This window comes from Thermobia domestica, chromosome 8 (assembly GCF_964235325.1).
Source record: "Thermobia domestica chromosome 8, izTheDome1.hap1.1, whole genome shotgun sequence".
Taxonomy (NCBI): domain Eukaryota; kingdom Metazoa; phylum Arthropoda; class Insecta; order Zygentoma; family Lepismatidae; genus Thermobia; species Thermobia domestica.
The window spans coordinates 122,794,921-122,818,478 of NC_137461.1; the positions used below are offsets into that span (position 1 = coordinate 122,794,921).

Below are 23,558 nucleotides of genomic sequence, written 5' to 3' on the forward strand. Positions count from 1 at the left end.
TAGGGGTTTCGATTACAGTGATAGTTTCCATAGGATGGCCCGCGTGAACTTCTCTTATATATAGTGTTGTAAAAAAACGGTTTTTTTTCTGTGAAGTTTTTTTTCAATAAAAAACATCGTTCTTTTTCATGTTTTTTTTCAAATGTCTGTTTTTTTTCTGGCAGCTATTATTTATTGATTTATCTTGAAGATTATTGAAATAATCAATAGAACTTGAATCGAAGCCCTCGTAACTTACAAATCGTTTGTTTCCTTGTACCTATACGAGCAAAATCGTGTGATTATTCCATTCGGACCCAGATCATTTTTGGCGTTTTCCTACTTTGTCAATTAGTGACTTACTGCTCAAAAACCATTTACCCTATTGATATGGTTAAGACCTTGTTTTTTAGAAAAGGAATGTGGCTATTTTTTGGTGTACATTACATTGCAGTGTTGCGAGCGGGTGGGAAATTACTGAGGGAAATGTAGGGGTGAAAATTTACAAAAAATCCCTAACCGAATTTCAAGATTTTTGTATCTAGCACCACTGATGCCATATATGTCTAAGTCACCTAAAAAAAATTCTTTGATGCGTTGACAAGGTACAGTGAAAATTTAAAGTCGCTGGGTTCCATTCAAAGAGAGAAAGAAAAAATTTTCTGTTTCCATACACATGAAATGTTGACACTTTTTACGCCTCAGAAGCAAAAACCAACAGATATGCCGGGGCTACAGCTTCTCTAATTATCCTATTGAAACTTTTTATGGTGCGTTCTGTAGGCTAAAGAGAAGGCTTTCAGGTAGTGGTACATTTGTTGCAACGCAGCGAGCAAGAGGGAAATAATAGAGGGGAAAGGGAAATTTGCCAAATTTTTTAAACTTAAAATCAGAAATTAATTGTTTTGGCTGGAAACACTGTCATAAAACAGACGTAAAGTGTCTGAAAGTAAACCTTCATACCCCAAGAATACTTCCTACAAGTATCATGGCGATATCTAACAAAGTAAGCATGATTTTTTTAAAAAAAAAATCTCATTCTACCTCAGAAATTCACAATTTTCTTAACATTTACAGAACATAGTTTATTATAAGCCTTAACTGTACTTCCCCTAATTATTCTACCGAAACTTTTTATGGTGTGCTGTGTAGGCCAAGGACGAGGCTTTCAGACAGTGGAAAGTTTGTTCGAATGTAGCCAACAAGAGGGAAATAATAAGAGACAAAAAGGGATTTTTTCACAAAATTTCTCCCTAAAATCGGAAATTAAAATTTTCTGTAGCTGGCAACAGTGCTAGCAGACACACACAAACTATCTTAAAAGAAGCTTTGGTATCCCTATAATATACCCTACAAGTATTGTGACAATATCTAATAAAGTAAGCAGGTCATTAAAAAATATTTCAGTCTACCTAAAAAAAATCACAGTTATCTTTCCACTTAGAGAACAAGATCTGCTGTAAACCTTAATTGTACTTCCCCTAACTATCCTATTGAAACTTTCTATAGTGCGTTGTGAAGGGTAAAGACAAGACTTTCAGATACTGGCACTTTTGTTCCTATGTAGCCAACAAGAGGGATATAATAGACAAAACACGTAACTTTCCCCTAACATATTGAATTAAAATTTTCCGTAGGTGGCAACACTGCTACCAGACAGACGAAAACTATCTTAAAATAAACACTGGTACATTACTAATATATCCTACAAGTATCATGGCGATATTTAAGAAACAATGCTTTTAATTACCAAAAATATATTTCGATGAAGAGAAAAGTAGGGGAAAATCAAGAGTTAGAACCTTAATCCGAATTTTTCATGCTTCCCCTAATTACCCCACTGTAACGATATGTACCCAAGTTTGTTCAGTAAGAACAAATGTTCGACTGACGTAAGTTGACTTGCATTCCGACGTATAGGTACGGTTTATAACAAAAATTTCGAATTTTTTGCCCAAATTTAAGGAGATTTTAATTTCCGTAGTTGGCAACACTGCGCGCAAGCCCGTCCAATTGATGTCAACAATTAGGTATCCATCCGACGTATCTACCTGACAAGTCTTAAGGAGGTCTCTCTACAACGAATGAAGCTACAGGGGAAAAGTAATAAAGAAAATTCGAAAATTCTCGAATTTTTGACTGGGGTGAAATTTGAGAGGGAAATTCGACACACAGAAGAAAAAGAAACTAAAATGATAAACTATGGACCAACCATATTTGGCAAGAAATATATATATATACCGATATCTTAATTAGTGACCATACAGGAGCGGATTAAAAAATTGACATATCCGTATGTGCCACTTTGGCCACCTGGGTCCGAAAGGGTTACGAGTGTACATTTAATTACATTTTTTTGACTACTAACTTGTGTTGTTGTATTAATTATAGTCTTAACTAATAACAATATCGTTGTTGTAAACAATCACAATCTCTCCTTTTTACATCTTAGTTCCAATACTAATGCTGAGAAATGCAGGGTGTTTCAAAATGAATATCGGGGAATTAAGTCTTCGCAGTACTTATTACATTTTACGCACAATTATAAACAATACATCAAATAAAAGAACACCTCAAACAGTTTTTGCTTCAAGTGTTCGATGTGAGCTTCATTCGTCACATGGCACACATAGAGTCAATAGGTGAGAAAGGCCCATAAACTTTCCGCCATATGGCACAAAACACTCAATTCACACAGTCGGTTGCACTGTAACTACAGATTCAGTCTTTGCAAAGTTAAAACACACAAAGCTTTCTGGTCTCTAGTCTCCATCTTTGCTACTTGCTCTTTCTAACGGCAGACAGAGGAAACAATGCATGGCATGCGTGTGTACAAAACTGTTTGAGTTGCTCTTTTATTTGATAATACTTATAATTGTAAGTTAATTGTAATAGATACTACAAAGTTTCAAAACCCTAATATTCATTTTGAAACACCCTGCATTACTTCAAATTATGTTATCCTATATTCATGTCTTGTATGTACACTCATGTCCAAGATTATTGTTGTATGTCTATAAATATGTTGTTGTAGGAATATAATTTGATAACGAATCCGCCTGGTATTTCTTATAATATTAGTATGTGTATAATCGGCAAAGACATGTATGTGACAAATTTCATGTCAAAACAGCAGTAAATAAGAACAATAAAACAAAAATAAAACTTTCTTTCCATTTAGCAACAGTTTCTTTTACTCTTTCTCATTTTCGTATTTATAATTCTTTTCCTTTGAAATTTACAACAAATATACATTTTCCGATTATACACGTAGACCTAATATTAAAAGTACCCTGCAAAATCATTATCAAATTATATTCTTACAAGAAGACAGTTATAGATATGCGACAATCATTGTGGACATGAATGTACATATCATCGGGCCGACCCCAGGCAATTTGTCGCCCGCGCAATGACGTAATTTGCCGCCTAAATCTTTCTCCAGAAAGAACAAATCTTAAAAGTCACGATTTTAAGTATGCTACTCCAGCATGAACAACGAAAGGGAGGGAAACTACACTCGCACTCAGAAAGGCTTAAATACTTACTACAAATACAATATTGTTGTGTCTGTTTTTTTCTTTAAATATTAATCTATTATGTTAGTGAAAGATAAAGCAAATACATCTGAAAGATGGTAATCATTTTTATAGAATTCAATATCGAGTTTCAATCTCAACATATCAGTTTGCAATTATAGTGCAACTAGCTCTTTTACCTTTATTTCTTTATTTTCCTTCTACATCTGTTATTTTTTTTTTAAAAAAAAAAAACGTGTTTCCACTTTCCATGATAACAATCTTATTTGCGACAAAGACAAGAGAAGCTTTCGTATCAGAACTTTGATAACTAACCAAAGGGGACAGGCATTCGAGAATTGAGTTCCTGCATTTGACAACAATCAAGCAATTTATTCTGGGATTTATTTTACCATTTGCTTTAGCACTGATCATGTTACTTAAACTAATGCGACCTAAACATAATTTATGAATGTAATATTCAAATAGAAGGTCAGCTTAGTCAGTGGTGCCCACCCCCTCATGTCCATGACGCACCCCCCCCCCCGTCAATTGTCTATCCGTAGGTGTTCTTCCATGAAAAAAAAAAATCTTTTTGATTAATTTTTATACACCCTCAAGCATATTTATATAGATTTTTAATCCCCCCAAATATTTCAATGACGCAATTTGCGTCATAGCCCCCCTGGCTTAGTAAATTTAGCTACCATGATCATGAAGTCTATCTCCAACAAGAAATATTTATTTTAAATAAAACACTTGTGACAGATATTGCAGCCAAGTGCAAATGCACGTGTTGCACATATGGTAAAGCCAGCAATGCATATCATATATCTAGTCGACAAATTATTTATATGATATTCAGAAAATATTAGTAGGCAAATTAGTATTAGTTTTTACCTTTAGACAAGTTATTTGCATTTTATACTGTTCGTGATATTATTTTCGTACTTATTAAAGGCCTACTTTCACGAAAAAAAAAAAAAACAAATTTGCATTTATACTTTTATTTCTTCGTTGATATTGGTGAAACAGTACAGAAACACGGATTATTAGTAGGTACGCTACTCATATAAATTGTAAAATATTTGTACCGTATCAGTATCTAGTGTTTAATTTATGTTGCATTTTGTGGTAATCACACCTACATAAAAATACTTCAGACTTAAATGACGTAAGATACATTACAAATGACTATTTGAAAAAAAACGAAATTTAGAAAAAAAACGAGAGGCAATGTTTTTTTTCTAAAAAAAACGTACATTTCTGAAAAAAAACGAACGGTTTTTTTTCTATTTACAACACTACTTATATATCTATAACTTACCAAAATTAGCCAATCAAAATGAATTACATAAGATTAGGGTATTGCATCTCCATACTTACCCTCTTTATTATTATATTTATTCTAATTGAGATTAACGGAAGTGAAATGGATGCTTTTGGCACACGTTCTACGGTGTTCACCGCAAATGTCCCACTATCTAAGGGAAAGTTTTCAACAGTGCCGCAAATGTCCCAGAAAAACTAGTTTTCTGATTGTATCGCAAATGTTCAGAACCCCAAATATCCTGATACCGTTATAAGTAAGACCATTTTAATAGGGTGGATAAATAGGGTAGAGTAGAACTGAGTTAGAGAAACTTGGACCCATTTGTTAATATTAAGCGCATGTAATTTCTCGTGTCTACATAAGGATAACAACTGGAGCGGCCATTTTAAAGTTCACCTTATATTCTAATGGAATTATTAATACATATATTTCACATCATTCTTTTTTAAAGACCGTACTTTTTATATCAATCATATAAGTTCACAAAACAGTGTACACATTGTAACATTTTTAGAATTACAACATTGATTGTAACTCATTTAGTTTCTGCAAGTATTTTTATACACGGAGTACAAAGTCCTGCATCTCAAGTAAACTCTATAACGTTGTAACTGTTATGTTTATGAATACAAAATTATTGAATAAAGAGAAGGAGTCACGCTTGCCCTGGTGATTACTTGACTCACAATGGCGTCCATACAAGTACAAATAGGGCCGTGTTGTGCCGGAGTAAAAATCTCGAATTTCGTCGCGGAAATGTTCCAAAAAACGTATGGGAAACCATCTCAGTAGAAACAAATATCAAGAGATAGTATGAAAATTTCAAGGCTACGGAAAGTGTGATAGATTTGTCATGCAGTGTAAAGCGAGGAACGATTGGCGATGTAATTCAGATGTTACAAGAAAGCGTGAACAGAGTTTAGTGAAGTCGCTCAAACGAAAATCCTTGGAACTGGGAATCCCGAAATCAATGTTACACAAGATCATACGCAACAAGATGAGACTATCTATACAGAATCTGATATTTAATTTGATTTGAATTTGAGTTTAGCGTCCCTTTCAGCAGCAAGGCTACGTGAGATGCGGAACTACATATTAACGTAGGATCCGAACCACACGAGTTCCCACCGGGAATCGAAGCCGGGTCCTCCACTCCAAAGGCATGTCCTCCTCCACACTAACCGCTTAGCCACGAAGGAGATCTACACAATCTGTTAGACGATGATTGTGATATGTGAAGGAAATTTTGTGAATCAATGCTTATCCGTTTAGAATATAACGGTGAACTTCTATCTTATTTTGTTCTTAGTGGATGGAGGTCATGTTTCATATTTCTAAAAGTGAAAAACAACTGCCAAATCTGGGGGATTGAAAATTCATATGTGTCCGAGGTGCATATGTGGGATGGTCCCAAAGTTTGTGTCTGGACAGTCTGGTGTGCGGTTTGAATACTCTATATTATTGGTCCATTTTTCTTTGAGGAACACACGATAAAAGGCAACAATTATCTGAACATGTTACTGACATTCCTTGCTAGAGTTTGAGAAGTTAAGCATTAAAATGATGAACACTGCACATTTTGCCCTTGCCTAGGTGTAAGTGGATTGGCCAAAAAGAACCCATACCTTGACCTGTAAGAGCACCAGGCTTACACGTAGTGATTGAAGGCTGTAGGAACATAGAAAAACGAACTGAACGATCTGAAGAACAAGATAAAAGTGATGCGATCTAGAATATCTCCGATAACCTTCCTCATCATGCATTCTCGGTTTCAAAAAAAGGACTCCAATAACGATTGGCCGTAAATAGTGGACAATTCGAAGTTTGGCGATGAATATTACCTGAACCTTACTATAAATACACACAAAATTTTGTGTTAATAAACTTAATTTTTGAGTTACATAGTTTTAGTTTCCTGTAGTTATTTTTAGAGGCCTGAAAATAAATTTTGCAGGCGGGTCCATATAGTTATCGCTACGCCACTACTTGTCGCTTAAGGATTTTTGACACGTCACTCTCGCAAGTATGGATTTAAAATTCACCTCACTACGCTACAAAAATCAGAAAATAGGTGTTGTACTTACCCAAATGTCCTCCATATATCGAAACACATAACATTCAACCAGAAGTACGCAGCGAGGAAGGAGAACTGAATAGCGAAAGCTAAAAGACAAAAAGGAAAAAAAAAAGTATTAACTAAATTATTTGTAATCACACTACAGTTAAGGCAGCCTTTCCCAACTTTCTTTTTTTTTTTTTTTTTTTTGCGAAATTTTATAATTTAAAAATAAAATCTATACAGAAAGTCCTGTAAGTCTAGGATTTAAATGTATACAGAAGGTCTGTAAGTCTAGGATTTAAAAATAAATTGTATACAGAAGGCCTGTAAGTTTAGGATTTAAAAATAAATTGCATATAGAAGGCCCATAAGTCTAGGATTTAAAAATAAATTGTAAACAGGTCTATAAGTCTAGGACTTAAAAATAAATTTATACACAAGGTCTGATACATTTTATTTTTAGCGTGAATCATTCTATATTGCTAAATATAGAAGAACGTGTGTGTGTCAAATTTTCGCATAGTAATGTCACGGCCGCTCATCGAAGTCACGTAGTGTTACCAAATTTTGTACTCAGATCTTCACCAGATCTAATCGTATATGGGCCGCGGTGGCTCAGTGATAGAGCGTTCACCTGGTGCATGGAGTCCTTGGCTCGATCCCAGTTCGCAACAAATGGGCTTTGTGGTGGATAAACACTGTGTGCGTGATTTTTCTCGGGGTTCTCCCCTTTCCTCCCACTTTTTTCATTCCATTATTTCTTTCCTTTCTCATCATCACCTAGCAGCAATCATCACCTCATCATCACCTCCTTTCTCATCATCACCTATCCGCATAACGTAAAACAAAGATTTCATTTAATTTTTCTAATCGTATATGAAGGCGTCTTTTTTTTCGACTTTCGACTCAACGAAAGTTTAAGGGTCACATGTTCTGGAAGTATGAGATATTGCTTAAGTATAATCAGGGGTAAAAGTGGATCTGAAAAGGTAGGGGGACGGATGACGTCACGACGTTCCCCATACCCATCTTTGCCAATTGCAATTTTTTAGGAAGTGGGGGACGCCATAGATATTTTTGGAAGTGGGGTAACGCCGTCCTCCCGCGTTCCCCCTCACTTTTATCCCTGAGTATCATGCAATAGTAATCTGTGTAATACCTACAGGATGTTAATAAATTCCGGAGCCATAAATTTAGGAACAGATCCCTTGTATCAAATGAACGGAAAAGAAATCTAATAAACATGGTTCAGACAACGTCTCATTTTAGAGTTATCAACCCCCGAAAATAAAAAAAAAAAAAAAAAAAAAAAAACATTACGTTTTAAAACTCCCTGATTTGAACATTATGAGATCTCTTGCAAGCGTTTCGAGGAATTACACAGGAACTAGGAGCGTTTTATTTAAATGTCCATGTTTCACAATTCCAGGTACTGGCGTAATAAACTGTACGTATAAATGAAGTCAGGGTACGGGGTAGGGTAGGGACGTACGCAGAGGGTAGGCCTTGGGAGTCCGAACCCAGCGGAATCCCAACTTTTCTGTAAATTTAGTTTCATTTTAGGGCCAATTTTACAAATTTTAATATAATTTATCCTATAATAAGTAAAACAAAAGAATCATTGCCAGCTCAGTAGGATGTTTCCTTGGTTCCTTACCATAGTGTTCGAGACGCTCTAGGTTTTCTCAAACAGCAATGTACACGTTCCTCGTTTTATATTTGCGCGCCCTTATGTTGCATTCGATCAGCATGCTGAATTGGCGACGTGGAGTCCAAACGGTTGATGCGATTGAAAAAAATCCACCGCTTTAGATTAAAAAACGACTATTTCCGATTATTTTCCTCTCTTTCCATTTTTTCGTATCTTTACTTATAACAGAGCTGGTCTGTGGTCCCAGATTTTAGATACACCTGAGTATTCTTAGGATATCACTTTTGAACATGACCGTACATGGCTAGAGGTTTTATTCAGGTTTCACCAAAATAAAAATAAAAAAATCTCTTGATCTGTTGTCTATATTAAATAATACTGAAAAGTAGCACGTTTTTGTTTCTCTCTCTCTTCTTGATATGTGTTTGCAGGAAAAGTTGAATTACCTTTTTTCCCTTTTATTTTCCTACTACGTTGCTCTGACCACTTGTCATCGAAAACTAGAAGAGCAAGGAAAAAGTTTCAGATTTTTTAATGAACCCAAAACGAAAGAGGAAAAACCAGGTAGTACAATGGGCTGGTAATTGTGAATCGATTTGCTTTATTTAAAAGTTGAAAGAAGAATAAATGTGTATAAAAAATGTATTTGCTAGCTGTCAATGAGCGTTATGCAAGTTGATAAAATGCCTGGAGTTTTAGTTCTATTAACAAAATTAATGATCTCTCTTCCTTCTTCTCATTCTTTGTTGTTTATTTTTGTTTGTTCGTTTTTTTAGGATAGAAAAAAGAAGCACACGTTCTAACATTTTCTTCGCTGTCTCTCAATTGGATAACATTTGGAGACTGTTCAAAGAAAACATTGCCAAAATTTTGTTTAATTTTGAAAATGCATACTGTTTAAATCGTGCGAATATAAAGAAGAAGAAAATTAAAAATGGATGTGGACTAAGTACTAAATTGCTTACTATTTCATTGTATTTTTTTAAACAGCAACTTTAACGCTCATTTGCATTCCAATAGCACTTGCGTTGTGAACTTACTCTTAAACCACATTGCCACGTTAGAAGAACTTGTAGCTGTCATAAAAAAAAATCTTGAAGCCCTACCATATTTCACCATGTACACATAGTCTTGAAAGGGTCACAAAACATTTTTTTCCATCTTGCAAGGAGTTGAACGATGCCCAATTTTCTGGGACGTCTTCTTGCTACCTGCTATCGCCCTCCCGCTGACATAAAAGAAAAACTAGTTTCGCCGCTTCCGAAACAACGGATTCTTTTGCACAGGTAGGGTAAGTGCGCCAAAATACACGCTTTTAATGAGGAGGTTCACTGTTTGTCCACTAGAGTGCAGTGCTGCATGTGTGGAGAAACCTTTCTTGCTTTCAAGAAGTTGAAACATGTAAAGAGTAAATAGAAAGATCGGGTTGCATTTTTTTTTTTTTTTTTTTTATGGCAGCTACAAGATTCATTTAACGTGACAATGTGGCTTTAGTGAGATGATGAGTGTGTGAGAAACTAACTCATCATCCGAGGCAAATGAATGAAGATTAACTACTAAAGAAAGCTTGTACTGTACCTACAATCAAAACTCTAGCAAATTTTAGAACAATTTGAGTGAAAACTGAAAACTACTCAACTGTCATATAATATATACAAACTCAATTAATATAAAAGCATTTTACATTTAAAAAAAACATAAACAAACTAAGGACATCAAACTTTGCTGTCAATTCTGAATATCGATTATTGTCAAGTAATGTTAACACACATTAGGTTACCTCTCCACGAAAATGTAATTTTTAAAGTAATACCAACACAAGAATCTACTGGGCGCTAAGAATGCATGCAGAATAATACTATATAGTTAAACAAAAAATAATAATTTTAAGAGCTAATTGTAATTTTTTTTTTTTTTGATTATATCTCATTAATCATGCTTTGTACTGTTATCTTGTTCTCACCATAAATGAAAAGTTCAGTTTCGTCTTAATACGTGGAGTAATATCCGATAACTTCAATTTTTTAGGGTTTACAAATAAATATTTATTTTCAAATGTCTTGAAAATTTTGCATAGGAATTTCCACTCACCCATATCATGTATTGGTTGTTGATACCACTGAGATGTGTTTCAGGGCCGGCCCTAGCGAATCTGCCGCCCCCTTGCTCCAGAAAGAACAAATCTTAAAAACCACGATTAAAAACCACCAGTATGCTAGTCCATCATGAACAACGAAGGGGAGGGAAAAGCACTCGCACTCCGAAAGCTCTAAACATTACAAAAACAATATCGTTGTGTCTGTTTTTTCTTTTAATAATAATATATTATGCTAGTGAAAGATAAAGCAAAGACACCTGCAGAGGAAAGACGGTAATCCTTTTTACACAATTCAATATCAAGCTTCAATCTCAATATAGCTGTTTGCAATTCCAGTGCAACTAGCTCTTTTATCTTTATTTCTTGATTTTCCTCCTACATCTGTTAATCCTTTTTTTTTTTTAAGAGTAGTTTTCACCTTCAATGATAAGGAAATTTGTGACAAATGCACATCAAAACTGTGATAACTAACTAAATGGAACAGGAGTTCGCTACTGTTCGAGAATCGAGTTCTTGTATTTGACAACAATATCTAGCAATTCATCATGGGATTTGTTTGAGCAATTGCATTAGCACTATTCATGTGACCTTAAACTAATGCGAACTAAACATAATTTATGAGTGTAGTATTTAAATAGAAAGTCAGCACAGTAAATTGAATTACCATCATCATGAAGTCTTTTTCCAACAAGAGATATTTATTTTAAACTAGCTGAATATACCCATTCTTCGCATGGGGGGGCTGTATTTGGCATTCAGCGCCTGTGGGAGTATCATCAGTAGCCGAAGTGAGACGGTATGCGGTGGTATGCTATACCGTCTCTGGTTTTTCAGTGATAAAAGCATACCACCTCTGGTTTTTCAGTGATTAAGACATACCGTCACTAGAGAGTAGATGCTAAATGCCTTTAATAAATCCATTTTTATGCGCAGTAATTGACGAATAACTTTGCACGTAAAAAGATTGTATTTCGTATGTAGAAATAATTTCTAAGTTGACAACACCGACATTTTTATCATCTTTTTCATATTTTTGTTATCTTTTTCATATTTTTGTATTTAAAATTAGGTTCATCTAGTTTAAAGAAGTTCATCTAGTTTATATTTTGATGTCCCATATTGAATTGTTTCTTTCTTATGTATGTGTGTGTCGTCTTGTCTTAATTCATATACATATCGTGTTTTGAGCATGGGCGGATTTAGGAGTTGTCTGCTGTAAGGGATGGATCTTCCGGGGTTTGAAATATCCCTCAGTCGAGTGGAGGGTTCGCGAGTTTTCCCGAAGGAAATTGTTAATATAAAAACTCGGCGTTTGAGCATTTTTGTGTATAATTCTCTCTAATTCAACATAAGGGGATTCTTTTTTATTTTTTCAGAATGTTGTTCGTGGAGGATCAAAGTCTCTCCATGCCCCTACTCCCCGTAACTACATAGAAGTTCTCCTATTCTTTTCAGTCATTATTTAAATAGAAATGCAATCTTTCAGACAATATACCCTCACTGTATTTCAACATTTAAATAGCCGGTATGTCGATTCAATATCGTTATAAAACATACCGCCTCTGCTTTTCTTCCACTGAGTATCACCATTCATTTCAGCGACCGCAAAAACTATGGATTTGACACTAATATCGGTCATTTTAGGCTATTCTTTTTATGTCTCGGTATCACCCCTACCCGCTCACCTCTGGCCCGCACACAAAGATAGCTGAATTTGCAAGTCATCACTGATGAAAGTGTCACCATGGATCTCAGCGACCACGAAAACTATGTATTTGGCACTAATATCAGTCATTTTGGGCTATTTTTTAATGTCTCGAATCCCCCCCCCCCCAGTGACCCCAGGCCCGCAGCCAAATAGAGTGAATGCGATCGGAGCTTCACCATTGATCTCAGCGACCGCGAAAATTATGAATTCGACACTAATATTGGTAATTTTCTATTACTTTTACATGTGCCGGTAAACGCTCCCCTGAGACCCTCCTTGTTCGAATTTTGAAAAAAAAAAAACCTTTCTCTTGGCCTGGAGCCTGGACCAAGGTACCCGTGACCAAAATTTGGTAACTCTCAGCCCAGATCCCAGGCCTGTCCCGGTCAACGCCCCCCATGAGACCCCCTGGTTCGATTTAAAAAAAAAAAAGCTTAGTCTTGATCTGGTGCCTGGACCAAGGTACCCCTGACCAAAATTTGGTAACTCTCGGTCCACTCGTCTGGTCCCCAGGCCGCACACAGACAGACAGACAAACACACGAACAAACTTATTTATATTGGAAGATTAGAAGATTAGATTAGATAAGATATTAGATAATATAGTTCTGACAGATTTTGCCGCCCTTTGAAACCTACCGCCCCGTCCAAATGCAGGTGTTGCACATATGGTAAAGCCGGCCCTGGATGCGTTTTATTTCGATTCGTTCGTTTAAAAAAAACGAACAGAAATGCCAAATTAAGGGACAATACTTCAATACCCTATTACAAAATATAGTCATAAATATAGACCGGATGTTACACAAAATGCCTATCCTTTAATATTAAAGATATGATAAAAAATAACGTTTTAAAGTTTATATGGGAAGTTATAGTTTCAATTTAAGCCAATTTTATTTTGCCTATTTTCCCTATTTCGCCTCTTATTGTCTAAATAATTGCTTTAGTGCCTAATGTTGCCTATCCTATGTGTTTTCTTCAAAATAAGACTTCATTGGGAAAATATATAATTTTTATAATAAATAATATAGAGGCTTGAAAAATCGTGCTTGCAAGTACTAGCCAGCCACAAAATCTACTAGCCAGAGCATTTTGCAGTCATAGTACTTATACAAATAAATAAAAATCACTTTGCGACATAGTAAAACATATAAATACGTTTTTTTATTGGCGTGTTTCTTACAAATAAAAAAGAGCAGCATCTGCTATTTATTCTTGAATATTTTGTGGATATGTCCAATTGTATGGCGACCACTGCTTTTTATTGATCAGACTTTACTCACCAAATGTAAAAAATACTCGCCACTGGTGAGCAAAGTGGATTTTTCAAGCCCTGGTAATATATAATGTATAAATAATATATAATATAAAAATACATACATGGAATGCATATCAAGCTTCGTTTTTATATATAAACTTATAATGAAAGAAGGTAATTAACAAATATTTATGTTTCTATATTCTTTGAGCATTATCTAAGACTTGGATTAATTTTTTAAATTATATTGACTATTTATTATTTCGAGTTACATTTTAGTGCCTATTTTTAAATTTAAAATGCCTATTTTTCATGTTTTTAATGCCTAAACATCCGGTCTCCACTCATAAATCCATCGCTTATCGAATCGTTAGCGTAAAAAAAAGTCGAGGGGACAAGATTCTAGGAGTACTGTTGGACGTTAGTTTTCAGTATATAGAATATATACAATGCTAGCTTTTATATTGAAGAAACTGGCTGTCTGAGTCGAGTTGCCTAAGACTGACAACCATGAGTGCAATAGCAGGTTCAGTTTACAAAATGAATCTTTGTTCCACATTATTTCACCATTTTTTTACCATCAGAATTTGCTTCTGATAGAGTTTCTTTTATCATCAGAATATATCGTAAAATGTAAAACTAAAAATAAACAAAATAAAGGAAAAGATGTCATAAACGAATTTAGTGCTCGAATATTTTCTTTAAACAAATCTAAAACGACAGTCAATAAATTACTAAATAGGAACAGACGTGATATAGACAAAATATTTCGTGGTTAAATTATTTAATCGGTATATTTTCCCCAAGCAAATCTCACATTTCTTAACAGTAAATCATAGTTTATAGCGCCATTAAATAAAGGAAAGTAAGTACATCTTGCTTCTGTAGCACGCTTGACTTGGTCAAGGTTTAATAGTAAGTAGAATCCACTCTCACACGCTTTTATTTTGACAACCTTAATCAATGCCGGAAAAACTTCTGATCTCAGTATTGAGAATTCCACTAAAAGAAAAAGGGAGAAAAGAATGATAGTTCCAAATATTTCTATCCAAACCTTTGTCAACACTTTTCCAAAGAGTTCCAACAAGTAGTTGCGCCCAAGCCTTCAGCCCTCTGTACACATAGGTTAAAATCATTCTTAACTAAAAGCTCTAATTTCACATGTTTTACAATTGTATTTATTTTATTTTATTTTAATGTTATATTTTTTAATTATTTTACTATTACTATTATTATTATTATTATTATTATTATTATTATTATTATTATTATTATTATTATTATTATTATTATTATTATTATTATTATTATTATTATTTGAGTGTTCCTATTAACCACTGCCATTGCTATTGCTCTTCTGACCACATAGCCATCAGATGGCCATATCATTGCAGTTTTCTTTCTTAAATCTTCATATATATCTACAACCTTGGTTATTCCCTTTACTCTCTCATTCCTTACTCTGTCTTTTCTTGCTATTTCATACATCCAGCACAGCATTTTCATTTCGGTAACATTCAATCTGTTTTCCTGTATTATTTTTATTGGCAATGTTTCTGCTCCGCATATCACTGCTGACACAACCACTGTTTTGCAAACACCATCTCTTTATTCTTTACCGTAATTCTGCGGTTATTCAGAATACCACATCCTTTTCTCCAATTCCTCCATCCGTCTCCCACTCTGTGTTTTAATTCTGCGTCTGAATCACCATTTTTGGTAAGAGATAAAAGCATATATCTTAAAATTTCCCAATCCACTTTTCTCTACTTTCCTTATAACACAACTGACTCTATTCCCTTGAAGAAATAATTATATATATATATATATATATAGAGAGAGAGAGAGAGAGAGAGAGAGAGAGAGAGAGAGAGAGGTCTACACAGTTGCGGATATATTTTTCGTTTCGCAGATAACGAATGCAACTGTGGATAACTGTGAAAAGACAAGAATTTTCATGACAAGTCTTCTAAACACTATCAATTGTTGATATCCTGTATTAAGGCTAGCTACTCTTTTGGAGTAAATAACAGCCGGAATAAAATTGAGGAGTTTCCTTTGATTTTCTTTCCAATTTCTTTGTTCTGAAAACCTTATAATAAGTATGAGGTGATAATATTTATGATATTATAGGAGTTTGCTTGAAATAGCTTATTCTTCTTTCACAAGGATTTTTTTAAATCTCAATTTCAGCTTTGTATTCTGCCCAAAGACGATTTCTTTTTTTTTTTTTTTTTTTTACTACGTATATGTCTTATAAGGCAATGAGATTAAGAGAAAGCGATTTCTTCTAAAATGAAAAGAATTAAATATAATTTCTAGTTACTCTCATGAGAGTAATCATCTAGTTTGACATCATCTATTAGTTTGACAATTTTCTGGTTAGAAGTGTACATTTGAGGATATCTTAATTTCTTGAGTGTGTCTCTATGTGTGTGTTTTTAAAATTAATTTCGTAATTTATGTTTGTATGAATTTAATCCTACTTTCTGCAGCGTAGTTGACTTACAATTTGAAGAAATTTTATCTAATGTTTTGCTTAAATTAATTTGAAATTATACAATAGGATCACAAAACTACAAAGAACGTATGTGTTTACGATTTCAGTATTAGAAATTATTTTTAAAATCGTAATTGTCATATACTGGTAATATACTGGTATACTGGTAATAAATTTTGTAAAGCCAAGATGTCTCAATGGTAGAACGCTCACCTCTGGTATGTGGAGTCTCTGGTTTGATTTGAGCTCCCGCCAAGTGGGATTTGTGATGCACAAACCCTGTGTCCATGGGTTTTCTTGGTGTCCCCCGTTGTTTTCCACTATCTTCGTTCTACAATATCATCCATTTCACCATCACTGTCTCTCCTAAGCTTGGTGTTTAATCATGGGACGTGAAACTTAAAAACAAGTTGTATATATTTGTTATCTCATTATCTGCGGATGCAGATAGGGTTGTTGCTTGTAAGGAGAAAGAACGCGGATGCGGATACGGATGTTGCCAATGTGATATTTTATATCTACTCAGATCATTAATCATAGGACTGCTATGGTTTAGGAAACTCATAGGACAGTTATAGATCATATTCTGTCCCGAGCCAATCCAGTCAAATATTATTATCTATTTTGCTAAGATACAGTACGGCTTTTTATCATATTTGTGTTTCGTACCAAACATCTCTTTCCGATAGATTTTTCGGCTAGAACTCGCTATACATTTCTCAGTAGTTTTTATTCAAGCAACGTGTCCCATTCTGTCCATCTTAGCAACGTTCATTAGTCCTGAACTCTGGGATCATACCCTGAAAAACTTTTATTATTATTGTTATTATTATTATTATTATTATTATTATTATTATTATTATTATTATTATTATTATTATTATTATTATTATTATTATTATTATTTTCGCATAAAGCTGTAGATTCATGTATAATATAGTCCAAATTATCTTTTTCAATCGGCTTATTTTAGTTTGACGCTCGTTTTCAGCACACATTTATATACCATAAAAGCAAATTGTAAGAGGTTTGAATAATTTCGATTATAATCATAATCATTATTTTACACCTATTACTTAACAGTTTTTTCACTTTTGATAGAAAATTGCCATATTCAAGAATTATCTACAAATTATTTCTGATTTTATGCCTACAATTTCCTCCTACACTAAACGTTGAGGCGACAGGAACTTTTTTTTTTTTTTTTTTATGCGTGGTTTCGAAAGATAGAAAGAGAGAAAGAAAGCAAAACCTGAGCATAAGCCAAACGGAGCCGAGCGAACTCTGCTGAGTGGGACTTTTTTCTTCTTACTTTTCTGTTTTCTATGATGAAGGTATACACTCATAATCTTTTTGTATTCAACTATTAATAGGGCCTATTTCTCAGAACTACTAATCTTGTCATGTGTTTTTTACAAGTCGTAAAATATTAGGAAGGAGAAATAGTATAATAATAGTGGTAGCAATTTCTAAATACTACTACCTCTAACTTCTAATAATTTCATGCAAATTGTGTCAAATGAAGGAGGCAGGGAGACAATTGAGTTTGAGAAATACATATATGTTAATAAATTGTATACTAATATACTAAAGAAGAACATGAAACTCATGTTTCTATACCCCCCCCCCTTTCAAGTAAAATCTGAAATGACGCTGCTGTTTTATGACATATACAATTGTAAAAACATTATTTGATTTTGAAAATTTTTACAGTAATTATGGTAAGATTAGTTGTTTTGCAAATAGGTCCCTAGTAAGCTATATAGCCCCTACAGTAGTACAATGCTGAATAGCCTTCCTATATTGATAGGAGGGAGTTCCAATTGATACAATATAGTACACTAATTTTATTTTTAAAAATCTTAAGAATACTTACCAAACAATTTACACATAAACTTTTGAACGAAATGAAAGGTAGTGTACCACGTAGTTATTGCGAGATTCAGGTATCCACAAGAGAGACATACTACGTAACAGAATAATACCTTTCCATTATCATTTCGCAGAGACGGCACCAGAATGTAAATTACGCACGTCGATAGACAAAATATGCACGAAATAAGAGAACCAAGAGAATACACAAGATATTCGCTTGTGTTTTTTTCTTCAGGATTTTCTGGAAAGCACACAAACGGAATAGTCTCATTTATAGTCTCATTTTCGAAGCACGTAATATGTTCCATACAAAATGTATTAAAAGAGTGCATAGCGGAAAACCCTGGAATGGCTGGAACGTATAAACTACCATTTGTTAAGAGATAATAACGGTCATTCTCTTTGTTTCGATTTAATGCATGTTTAGTGCACTTTAACTTACTATGTAAAATGCCAAATTTACTAAGAGAAAAATTAGATGTCAGTGATGAATTTAGTTTATCATAAAAAATTGGGCGAAAACTTTTGTTTGTCGGTGTACACACTTTATCAACATAGGAATGACCTTCTGGACAACACTTTCTGATACATACATTCCGTCGACAATAATCCGATTTGCATAGTCTCACCACAACTGAATCTGTACTGTCGTTATTCGCTGACGAGAAGGACGACACTTGTTCGTTTCTAGTGAAATCAACACAATATTGGTATGACTTATAGATCTTGGAAGAAAAATTCAAAAAACCATTAATGTCAACATTGATGTCAATAATTGCAACTTCATAATCTACAAGAGACTCTACTAAAGTATCATTTTCTAAACACCTTGGAGCACCATATTTAATATCAATAAACAAAGACATGTTTTGAACTGTTGTAGGTAAAATTTGTTTTATATCTGCATGTGAATATTCAGTATCAAAACGACATGATTTGCTATTAATATCATAAATCTGTCCTTTTGGGCAACACTTGGACACTGTAATTAAAGGAACTTTAATCTCTTCGTAATTAAATCCTTCACTTCCTTCACACACGAGCCCATAATTTTTAAAAGTAGTATCACTAGCGACTTTGTCAATACAATAATATCTTTTGCGCTCAAGTATTTTGTCAATATTTTCTGGCACCACTCTGACAGTTTTCAAAGGACCACAGCCACCTCCACATACAGGAATGCTGTTAATCACTTTGCCCAGTGTTCCAAGTTCTTTACTAGCCAAATTATTTCTGGATGTTGGAGTGCATTCGGTAAGATTGTCTGGAGATAACACAAAACCTTCGGGACAACATTTTCTAACACATGTTTTATCACTGTGACACAATTTCCGATTACATATATCTGCGGAAGCATCTCCACTCACTTGTCCTACGGAAACAATCTTGCCGACACAAAGAAGAATATAAACACAGACACTACCCAGCAGAACACAATTCATTGTGAACGATAGTCCCGATAAAAATGTTGAATAGAAAGTTACCACAATTACGCTATGACGTGTTATGTTTTATCAGTCAGCAGCTCTACACGCAATATTACGACCTCTGTGTTAAGCAATATTACAAGAACTACTGTCTTTGTCTTCATTTGAAAATTGTAGATTGTCAGTCTGTCTTCTGCTTGTAGGAGAAGCTAAAAACGTCTGGAGTCTCAGAAAGAACTGGAAGACGAAAGAGAGCGCTTAGGATTACTAAAGTCAACTAAACTGCTCCAGCCACTTATTCAGCGTATACCTACAATATCTAAATTCTGCGCACCATTTCATATAATCAAGAAATGGGCCAAGTTACGTATGATTTGACGACAGAATTCTGCTAAGGAAAAGAACTGGATGATTGAGTCTTGAGCATCATTGCTTATCCTAATTTGCTGCAGAAAATTTTCACGCGCCCATCACTTTACTTGTAAGAAGGATATATATATATATAAGTATTAACAGAGGAAAATCATATTCACGGAGAAATTAAATGTCGACTAACAGCAGGGAATTCGTGTTACTATTCGATTCAAAATCTCTTGTCGTCGCGAATTCTATCGAGGAATTTGAAGCTTAAAATATAAAAAACGATAATCATGCCTGTTGTTCTGTATGGCTGCGAAACATGGTCACTTACTATGAGGGAAGAACATAGACTGAAAGTATTTGAGAACAAGATCCTGAGACGAATATTCGGACCTAAGAGGAACGGGAATGGAGAATGGCGGAAACTTCATAACGAGGAACTACATAATTTATATGGTTTACCCAACATTGTTAGGGTCGTCAAGTCTAGGAGGTTTAGGTGGGCGGGTCATGTACCTAGAATGGAAGAAAGTAGAAACACTTACAAAGTCTTGACTGGAAGACCAATCGGAAAACGACCATTAGGAAGACCTAGGCGCAGATGGGAGGACAATATTAAGATGGATCTCGCAGAGATTGGAATACAAAGTAGAAACTGGATGCAGTTAGCTAAGGATAGAAGTCAGTGGAGAGCTTTTGTGAACGCGGCATTGAACCTCCGGGTTCCATAAGCCATAGAGTTAGTTAGTTATATATATAAAGGTTACCAAGAAAGTTCTGTCGTTTTTTTGTGGAGGACTGTATTCAATTTGCCCTCACACCGTTAGTTGAGTGCGAATGGAGAAGGCGATGGTCAGTTGTTGGTGTGGGTATATCCAATACTGCCTAATTGTGGCAGTTCAGTTACACCGTGAACTTCCGTAAGGACAGAGTGAACATGGGACCTCCACAGAGCGTCATAAGGGTGTGTATGCTGTACGAGTTCAAACTGGGGTCAAACGCCGCTGAAGTGGGACGAAAAATATATCAGGCCTTTGGCGAGTGTATCGTGACTACGCGGACACTGCAGAGGTGGTTTAACAAGTTTAAGGACGGTGACGAAACACACGAAGACGCATCACGTACCGGAAGACCTACATATGTACATCTTCAGACAGCAATTGAGACGAACAGTGGCCAGACATGTGAGGAACTGCAACTACAATTCAGTGTGAGTGAGAAACCATTCGACAGCACCTGCAGCAAGTTGAGGAGCATTACAAGTTGGGTCGATGGATCCGACATGATTTGACTTCGGGCCAGAAGCCAACGCTAACAGACACCTGTGTTTTTTGCTGTCTCTTCTAAGGAAGGAGCCATTTCTGGACAGGGTGTTGAAGTATGATAAGTGGATCCTGTGCAAAGATCCATGGCGCCGTCATCATTGGTTAGCATCCCATGAACTGGTTCCAAAACAGCCGAAACCAGCACTGCCAGAAGAAGGTCCTCCTGTGTGTTTGGTGAACTGCTCGAGGCATCGTGCGTCGGGGACTGTTACTAGCTGGTCGGAGCATCAATGCAACTGTGTACTGTCAGCAGTTGAGCCATGTTCAAGAAAAACTTAAAACTCTGGGGCCAGCAGTTCTAAACCGCAAAGGTGCTCTCCTGTTACAGGACAACGCTAAGTCCCACGTGGATAGGATGGCCCAGGGCACCATTCTACACCGTGGATGGGAAACACTATTGCATCCGCCATACTTACTAGACATTGTACCGTCCAATTAGCACCTGTTCCATTCCTCGACAATTACCTTAGAGGACGCCAGTTCAAATCCCTAGTAGAGGTGCAAAATGCACTTGATACCTTCTTCGCTTCACGGCGCACCAAGTTCTACCGCGATGGAGTTTATGGCCTTCCAGAACGTTGGTAGAAGGTCGTCGATGCTGATTGGTACTATTTTTAATCTTGTAAATACGTCTTAGGTGACATATTGATGTTCAAAGGTGGTGGGTGAAAAAGTAACAGAACTTTCTTGCTTACTTTATAATATGTATATGTATTGTTAAAATTTATGAGAACACTATGTTCCCATGAAAAACACTTAATTTATATATATATATATATATATATATATATATATATATATATATATATATATATATATATATATATATATATATATATATATATATATATATATATACAGTAAGCTGCCTATGCTGTTCTAAACATGGTTGATTGTTATATTTTAGTGCAAAAATGTTAGTAGAGTTACGACGTAGCTAAGCGATTAGCGTACGCGCCTTGGTGTCTGCGATTGAATTGAATTGAATTGAATTTTATTGCGTTCAATGACCATTTACATTGGCTGATTGCCATAAGGTATAGATCATGTCAACGATATACAAAATATATGTTCATATTATTGTAAAAACATAACTACTTTTACAATATCTTCTAGGTGATAGAAAAACATGATAAAATGTGGTTTTTTTGGAAGGACTATTAATAGGATACATCACTCACCCATACACAAGGGTGCCGATCCTGGGGGGGGGGCAAAGCTCATGTGGGCCCCCCTATTGTATTTATGAATATACAATATTTGGCATAATTTGAATGCAATTTGTCTTAAAAATCCTCCTATTATATACCTTCTGCATCTGAATGCCCCCCCTCCCGAAATTTACAGAGAAATCTGCAACCTTGCCCATACAGCATGCCCAAACATTACATTTACGACTTAGCAGAACCTAGATCAATTTGCAAGTATTCCTCCACCCTGAAAAAGCAGTGGTTTAACAACAGAGTACGTAGTGACTTTTTGAAACTTCCATGTTTGGAAAGAGATTTAATTTGATTTGGCAAAGAGTTAAAGAGTTATACACCTTTGTATGCCATTGTTTTCGAAAACAAAGTGGTATTATGAAGAGGAACTTGGACATGTGACATCGTTCTCGTATTATATCTATGTTTATCTGAATTCTTTTTGTACAGTTCTTGTTCCTTGTGGACCAAAAGTAATTTTTCGTATATATACAATGAAGGAAGCAAGGGTGCCCATTCTATGATTTCCAAAGGGGGGGAAAGTATAACCGACATTTCAAATATAGTTTCAAATTTTGCGGTTACTATTCTAAAAAGTCTATTGGGTGTTCGATCTTCTGAAGTATAATTTCCTCTAGGGGGGGCGATCGCCCCACCTTGCCCCCCTGATGGGCGCCCTTGGAAGGAAGTGGAAGAATATTTAGGTCTTTGAATAGCGTTCTGCAAGAAGTATAATATGAAGTTTTAGTGACTATTCTTACCACTTTCTTTTGGAGTATAAAAACTTTCTTAAATTCAGTGGACGAACCCCGAAAGGCTATTCCATATCTCATTTTGCTGTGGAACAGTGCATGGTAAGCTGTTAGTACTGCTTTTCTACTTAAAATGGGAACAAGTGACATTATTAGGAAAATTATAGAGGACAATTCATGACATACTTTTGTAATATGTTGAGACCAGGCCAAATTATTATCTATCAGAAGACCAAGAAATTTGACTGTTTCGGTTGGCTTTGTTATTTTCTCGTCTATTCGAAGTACTGGATATGGTGCCAATTTAGTGTGGTTAGAATGGAAGTATAAGCAGGATGTTCTGTCTGAGTTTAGAAATAATTTGTTATTAGCAAACCAGCAGTAGCGTAGCCAGGATGTGTGTTTAGGGGGGAGAGTGCTGTTATAGGTACATATAGAAAAATGACAAACAAAAAATATATAAACATAAAAATATATTTAAAAAAATTACAAACAGCAAAATACCAAAGTATAT

The 23,558-nt window shown here is 35.1% G+C and overlaps 1 protein-coding gene across 2 annotated transcripts in view; it reads right to left on the reverse strand.

Moving 5' to 3' along the window:
* The window catches only part of LOC145693190 (G-protein coupled receptor Mth2-like), a 161,204-nt gene that overhangs the window by 87,352 nt on the left and 50,294 nt on the right, over positions 1–23,558 (reverse strand). For both annotated transcript variants that reach the window (XM_081768966.1, XM_081768965.1), the window contains exon 2: positions 6,915–6,993. In XM_081768966.1, coding sequence (XP_081625092.1) covers positions 6,915–6,993 — 79 coding nt within the window. The remainder of the gene's footprint in view (positions 1–6,914; positions 6,994–23,558) is intronic.